The following is a 7,460-nucleotide window of genomic DNA, read 5'->3' on the forward strand; positions in this document are numbered from 1 at the left end:
ACTTCGACATATTACAATACAAACCCTAACAATCTCCCCCTTTGGAATAAAGGTCGAAGTCTTCATGAAGTAAGTAGTTGTATAGCATACATCAGTACCCTTCGAATTTCCATGTACCAAGAGATAACTTTCTTTATCTCCTTCTTGTCTCCTTCTCAATTCTTCTTGCAATGATTCATACGAACAATTAAGTTCGTATATTGCGATTTTGTATATCTTTCTACTTCAGAGGTTTGAAACAAGAATCTCTTGGCCTTTCCAGCTTTGTCTTTTCCAGCGAAGACTATCCCCAACGGCTTTAAACAAATTTCTCCGTCTTCGTATTTCTTCAAATCCACCTGCTTCTTTGTAGGAGCCATTGGAACAGTGATGTCGATGCCTTTGACAGTAGCAAGCTCGATATCAGTTTGAGCTAGGCATTCGAAATAATTTTCCAAGAAAACATTTATATGCCTACACCCAAGACTGAAGACATCAGGTTCTGTTTCTTGAAGATAAGAAAAGGACTTGTCTTTGAGAATCAATGCAGTATTGATGAGATCGTAAGTGTTCATCAACGGAAAGTCAGCTATTGTAAATTCTTGTATCTTCCCACCTGCTCTTGACAAAACATACTTCAAGTTCTCAAACTTTCCTTCGAAAATGACATCCCTTTTTATGGATATCACCTTTTTAATCTTCTCCGAATACCAGACTTCTTCTTGAGCTTTAGCTAACACAGCATGAAATCGAATTTTCATCTTCTTTCCTTCTTCGACATCCATATTCTTTGACTCTGCTTTAAACTGTGGCATGATGAACATCATCTCATTAATTGGAAAGTCGATTTGCCCATAATCACTGTTTGTCACCACATAACTCTTCTTAGGAATCTTCTCAAAAGAATACATATGGTCAAACATCACTCTTGATTCGATAGTTTCATAGTTGAAAACTTTCGAAGGATCTCCCTTGTTGACATTCGAACCTTCAAGAGCTCTTTGTCGCATAATGCTCTCCGCATGCCTCATTCGTTCCAATTCAGCTGCCACCTCAGCTTTCTTTTCTTTGTTTGTCTTCTCAATCAAGACTTCTTTTCCTTTGTCTTTCACATTCGAAGGAGCAGCACCCTTTCAAGAAGAAACATTCGAAGAAACAACATTCCCAATTACAATACCTTTTGTACTAGGTCTTGAAATCGGTACCGTTGTAGTCACAGTCGAAATGACTGGAGCGGCTAAAACAATTGTTGGTTTGACTGGAGCCTTCAAATCTTTTGGTTTCATCTCATGCTCCCCAGCCTTTGCTTGAACACTCTTTTCTCCCCCTTGCACCACTGTGACAGCAGGTGGGGCATCTGATACACTTGGCAAAAGGCTTGAGATTCGAAGTAGCGGAGTAAGATGCTTTTGAAGAATGGCTTCAAAATGAATAAATTTCTGAGATAGATACACTTGAGAGATAATCGAAGAAGACGATTTCGAAGAGATTTCTTTGAGTTCCTTCAGGAGATTCACCAACTCTCCGAAATGTTGAACTTCAGTTGCTGATAGAGAAGTCATTTGTGAGTTGAGCGGTTCAAACCTCTTGACACACTGAACAACTGCATCACAAATGATGTCAATCTTCTGATGTGCAGAATCATACCCCTGGTTAAGAGTTTGAACTTCCTTCGTCATTTCTTCACGAGGTTCTCTAATCTGCATATTCACATCCTCTCTAACCTTCTTCACTTCCTGTACGAAGAGCACATGACGCTCCTTCGTAACCATCTTCAAATCTTTAACTTCCTTCAGGAAATCAATTCTAAGAAACTTGATTCTATTCTCAGTAGAACTATCAGACTGATCAATCTTCTCTAAAATCCAGCTTTCTGAATCATGAATGAGCCCTGAATTCTTCAATAGCATCCTGTTTTCCATCTCCTTCATCAATGAATCAACTTGCAAAAGATTGATTCCAGCATTTCCGACATCTGCTTGAGATTGCAAGATTGAATTCAATTTGGAATTCAAAATCTTGAACTGCTTCATCGTCGTTAGCATATGATCCGGAAAATATTCTTCTGATTTATCAAAAGAAAGGTCTTCGAAAGTTCCCCCAAACCCTTCGTTGTCAGTTTCTTCATCAATTGCCATTGTTTCAACAATAGGTGATGAAGATTGTGGTGGTTCAGAGGACTGTGTTGAGAAAATGGTGGTGAAGGGTTGATTCATGATAGATTGGAATGTAGGAGAATCGATGGTAGAAGTAGCCTGTGGTAGAGTCGTTGATTCTAGAATCTTGACGTTAGTAGGTTTTGAAATCTCAGTAGATTGAAAGATTTCGACTTCTTTTGGAATATCAGCTTCAGGGGTTTCAGGCACAGGTTCTTCATCTTCGACAAGTTTGGGTTTCTTCAAGAACTTAGCCATTTCTTCAGCCCTTCTCTTTTTCGAAGATGGAGACACAGGAGCTAGAACTTCACGAACTGTAACCCCTTGGTGAGTAACCTGCGTTTTCTTCACCAACTGAGACTTTCGCTTGATCTTGATTCTTCGAAAAACCCCCGTCTTCGAAGGAATCATTTCCTTTGATGGGGAGGCTTCAATTACTGGTGTATCAGCAACTGATGTCAAGACCGGAGACACCTTTTCGACACTTGTGGAAGGAACAATGAGTGCCTGATTCTGGTCATCTTTTAACCCTTTTTCCGAAGAGTCCCCTTCCGTCTTCTTAGACTTCTTCGACTTTTTGGTGACTTCATGTTGTAACATCCCAGTCACAACTGTTGTGTCAATTGATTGTAAGTATGACACCAACACTTTGTTCGTAGGATCCACCTTCTTTAACATTGCATCTGGAATTCTGGCTATTGAGGTAAAAATTGCCGGATCTTCATGTACTTCCTTCGGACTCCCGTACATGTGGAATACAGCTTTTTCTTCGTATTCCGGTACCACGATCTTTTCCTTCTGATATACATATTGGACAATCAAACTCCAATATCTGGCACAAGAAATTCCCTGTTTGGCATTCGTCTTCGAAATGCTTGTAATAAACTCTATCCACAACTGCTCAGAGTAATTCATCTGTAAGTCATAGTAAAGCCCTGCAACCATTGCGTATACCTCCATTCTACCTTTGTCTAACCCCACCGTTCTTCCAGTAAGACATCTGAGGAAGATGCCAAATAAAAAATTCCAAATGGTTGGTAGACCTGACTTCTTGAAATCACTTATACGTGTCAATGGAGGTTGGTGACCCATCTCATTGAACATGTATACTACTTGCGAAGACGTGAGTTCATCGTATGGACCAGAATTTGGAATTCCCAAAATCTTGCAAAACAATCTTTTGGAAACCCTAATTCGCGTATCAGTAACCATGGTGAATTCCACGCACCCGGTTTCTTTGTTGTAGGAAGCTGTAGAACCTGCCTTTGATAACCATGACAATGGTGCAGCAAATGATTGGAACATGGCTTTAGACAGAACAGAGTTCTGTAAAGCAACCACCAGCATCTTTAGTTCTTCCGGATATTTTGACAAATCCGATTCTACTTGATAGTTTGAACCCTGGATCTTCAAGATTGGAACACTGATGATCTCGTCAGTGGTTAGTGATGAAGTAGCTGCCATTGTAGATGAGTTGAAGAAAAGAACTGTGTGAAGAAGATGATTTGCAGAGAAAGTTTTTGTTTTTCTGAAGAAGATGATTTGCGTAAAGGATTATGAAGTTGTAACGTTCCCTTTTATATGTAACCCTAGAATTTTTGAATTTGAAGCGGGATGCATTAAATGCTTGCTGACATGGCACCTTGAAACCCGGAATGAACTCATCAAAAAGTAACAATTGTAACTGTCAATACGCCTTTCACGCTTATCCTACATCATACGTCATCAAGAGATAGGACCGTTTGGTGTTCCCCAAAAAAATTGTAATCGTCGAATGCCTTCGGAATTGAGGTCAGGCTCTTTCACTTTGGGGTTTAAAAAGCGAAGTCATTTGCCAGAGTATCGAAATCATCAGTTTAAGTTGGTGTTACTCAAACCTCAAGGATTTCGTGTGTGTTGTGTGCCAACAGAAATTAGATGAGAAGCAAAAAAAAAAAAAAAAAAAAAAAAAAAAAAAAAAAAAAAAAAAAAAAAAACTTTTGAAAACTCGTGATGTCAATAATTTCTTTGACATAAAAGCAATGTTATCCCAGGCAAAGATATCTTCCAAAATTATCAAGAGAGATAATTGACAGCTTGTGTGGTTTCCCGTGAAATACAATCGATAACTTGTAAAGAAGTTTCGAAGGGTTTCTTTTATTGGACACATTGGGTGGCTTCGAAAATTTTGTTACATATCAACCTTAAAATAAGGTGAGTAATTGTAAACAAAATTAGTTGTATGACCAGTGTAGTCAGTGACAACTTGGTTGCAAATGATATTCAAAGTAACAAAGATTTTGAAAATATACTCACACGGAAATCATATTCATAAAAAAATTATGCTGGATCTAGTTGGGAACAAACATCGTAGTTTTAGAATGTTTGATTAATATCACTCAAAAGAAATGAATATGATTTAGAGTATAAAAGGTACTGAAGCAAAAGCTTCATAAGATCTGGAACATAGTCCCCCGTCAATTCCTTAAAGGTGTATGAATTTTGGGTTTCACTTTCATCACGGACTCATGATGTTAGATCTTAAACACAGAACTATAATTTGTCTAGGTTTTGATTGGTTTGACCAAAGACCTCAAGGACAAATCTTTTTCAAAAAAAATTTTGGATTGAAAGAATTGTTTGGTTTAAAAAGATTGGATAAGAATCGAAGTGTACCTCTGTTATAATGGACAAAACAGAAAACTCTTAACTCATTTGAGAAGAGTAAGGTAGCTCATTTTGACTTATGCGAATATAAGCCTTTTTGGGAAGAAATTTTCTTGAGATAATTTCATTAAGGCTTTCTTGACACACATAGAGTCATGTTGAGGCTTTCGGTCTACATACAGCAGCATGCTTCTAGGGACATCCTAACTAGTTTGTAAAAGAAATTTAATATCTTCCCACATAAACACAAATGTATGACCTCTTCGCATTGTTGCCCTGTATTAAATTCTCAGCACACACAGTTTGATGAACAAAGAAAACAAAAATATTTTTGTGATTTTTGAATTTTTCGAAACGAAAGAACAAAAATTAAAATATTTTTCAAAATTAAAGAACAAAAATAAAATCTTTATGGATTTTTGATTTTTCAAAATTAAAGAACAAAAATAAAATCTTTTTTTTTTCAATAAAAGAAAATATTTTTGATTTTTCAGATTTTTCAAAAAAAATTAAAAACAAATCTAACCTTAGTTGAAGTGTGTTGAAAATATCCCGAATACGAAGCATTCGAAGCGTTGACTTGAACAGTAACCTCTGATGATTTGTTAGAAACTTCCGAATGCGAAGCGTTCGAAACGTTGACCATCAACAGTAGCCTCTGAACACTTAATCATTCTTTCCACTCATTCACCAAATGACTCAGACTATCACTCTTCGTTTTTAGTGGTCTGAAGAGAATTTCCATCAATCATTCCCAAACCGTCTAATATCCGAAGAAACGCTTTTTCATCCAAAGCCTTTGTAAAAATATCTGCTAATTGATCCGTTGTTTTCACAAAATGAACTTCAATATTACCTTCTTCAACATGATCTTTGATGAAATGATATCGAAGAGAAATGTGCTTTGTCTTTGAATGCTGCACAGGATTATGACAAATTCTTATTGCACTTTGTGAATCACAATATAAAGGAATCTTTTTCATATTAATTGCATAATCTCTTAATTGACTTTGAATCCAAATTATTTGTGATGTACACGCAGCTGCAGCAACATATTCAGCTTCAGCGGTTGATATTGACACACATGTTTGCTTCTTCGATTGCCAGCTGACCAGCTTTCCATCTAGCAATTGACACCCACTAGTTGTGCTTTTACGATCAAGACTACATCCTCTAAGATCCGCATCTGAATAAGCTTGTACAAAGAACCCTGTTTTCGAAGGATACCACAATCCCAACGAAGTAGTGCCTTTCAAGTATCTGAAAATATTCTTTACTGCTGTGAGATGTGGTTCTCGTGGATTTGATTGATACCTAGAACAATTACAAACCGAGTACATAATATTAGGTCTACTTGCAGTTAAATACAATAAAGACCCAATCATGCTTCGATATAAAGTAATATCAACAGCAGATTTATCTAACGAAGGAGTTAGCTTTATGCTCGTTGCCATTGGTATTCGTAACCTTGTGCTATTCGTCATTCCAAACTTTTCCAACAGATTCTTCGTATATTTCTCTTGATTGATGAATATGCCTTCCCTGTTTTGTCTAATATTTAAACCCAAAAAATTATTAATTTTGCCCATCATACTCATTTCAAATTTGCTTTTCATCAAATCTTCGAATTCTTTAGATAAAGCAGGATCAGTTGAGCCAAAAATTATATCATGAACATAAATTTGAACAAGCATCAGATGATTCCCAATTTTCTTTCTACATAAAGTGGGATCAACTAAACCTTGTTTAGATTTAGATTGCTTCAAAAATGATGTAAGAGTTGCATACCATGCTCTTGGTGCTTGTTTTAACCCATATACAGCTTTATTTAAAATATAAACATGATCGGATGCTCAGAATTTATAAAACCTAGAGGTTGTTCAACATATACTATTTCTTCGAGTTCTCCATTTAAAAATGCACATTTGACGTCCATTTGATAGACATCAAAATCTTTATGAGCTGCAAAATCCAAAAAAATATGAAGAGCCTCGAGTCTTGCAACAGGGGTAAATGTTTCTTCGTAATCAATTCCTTCTTGTTGAGAATATCCTTTAACAACAAGTTTGGCCTTATTTCGAATAATGTTTCCATCTTTGTCTATTTTGTTTTTATAAATCCATTTAAGTCCAACAACTGACACATCATTAGGCTTTGGAATTAATCTCCAAACCTTGTTTCTTTCGAATTCAGACAATTCAGCTTGCATAGCAACAACCCAATCAGAGTGTTCCATTGCATTCTTAACTGTCTTTGGTTCAATTTTGGAAATAAATACATTAAACATGCAATACTCTTGATGATTTTTCAGTACCTCATTTCGTGCATGAAGTTGTGCTCTCGTCATGATTCCTGCTTGTGGATCACTAATAATTTGATCCTTTTGATGATTTCTTGTCCATTTATCCAATGGTGGATAATTAGGATCAAAATCCAAAAGTGCATCTTCGAACATTACATTTGTTTCTGATCCATTTATAGAAATAGAATCATCAGCATCATCAAAATGTTCTTCAAGAATTGGATCATTCTCTCGTATATGCTCCCCCTCGATGATTGACTCTGTTTCGATATTTTTCTCTGGTTCATTGATCGGTTCTTCTTCAATAATTTGCTCCTCTTCGACACTAACATTTGTTGACATTTTATCTCTTTCACTATAACGCTCCCCCTCAACAA

At 36.5% G+C, this 7,460-nt stretch overlaps 1 protein-coding gene across 1 annotated transcript; it reads right to left on the reverse strand.

Moving 5' to 3' along the window:
* Positions 1-5,488: 5,488 nt before the first annotated feature.
* On the reverse strand, positions 5,489-6,235 carry LOC145036393 (putative mitochondrial protein AtMg00240). Its single transcript, XM_078984837.1, has 2 exons — positions 5,866-6,235; positions 5,489-5,592 (listed from the first exon to the last, which is right to left on the reverse strand). The coding sequence occupies exons 1-2, from the start codon at positions 6,233-6,235 to the stop codon at positions 5,489-5,491; spliced, it is 474 nt and encodes a 157-aa protein (XP_078840963.1).
* Positions 6,236-7,460: the final 1,225 nt, after the last annotated feature.

The sequence above is a fragment of the Lactuca saligna genome, chromosome 3 (assembly GCF_052625555.1).
Source record: "Lactuca saligna cultivar CGN05327 chromosome 3, ASM5262555v1, whole genome shotgun sequence".
In the NCBI taxonomy this organism is placed as follows: Eukaryota; Viridiplantae; Streptophyta; class Magnoliopsida; order Asterales; family Asteraceae; genus Lactuca; species Lactuca saligna.

Bases quoted from the DNA above. Each gene is read 5' to 3' on its own strand.
- LOC145036393 (XM_078984837.1), bottom strand. From the start codon at position 6,235: ATGGCAACGAGCATAAAGCTAACTCCTTCGTTAGATAAATCTGCTGTT. The intron at 5,593-5,865 runs GTGTGTCAATAT...ATCAATTAGCAG, and splicing joins GCAATCGAAGAAGCAAACAT to ATATTTTTACAAAGGCTTTG.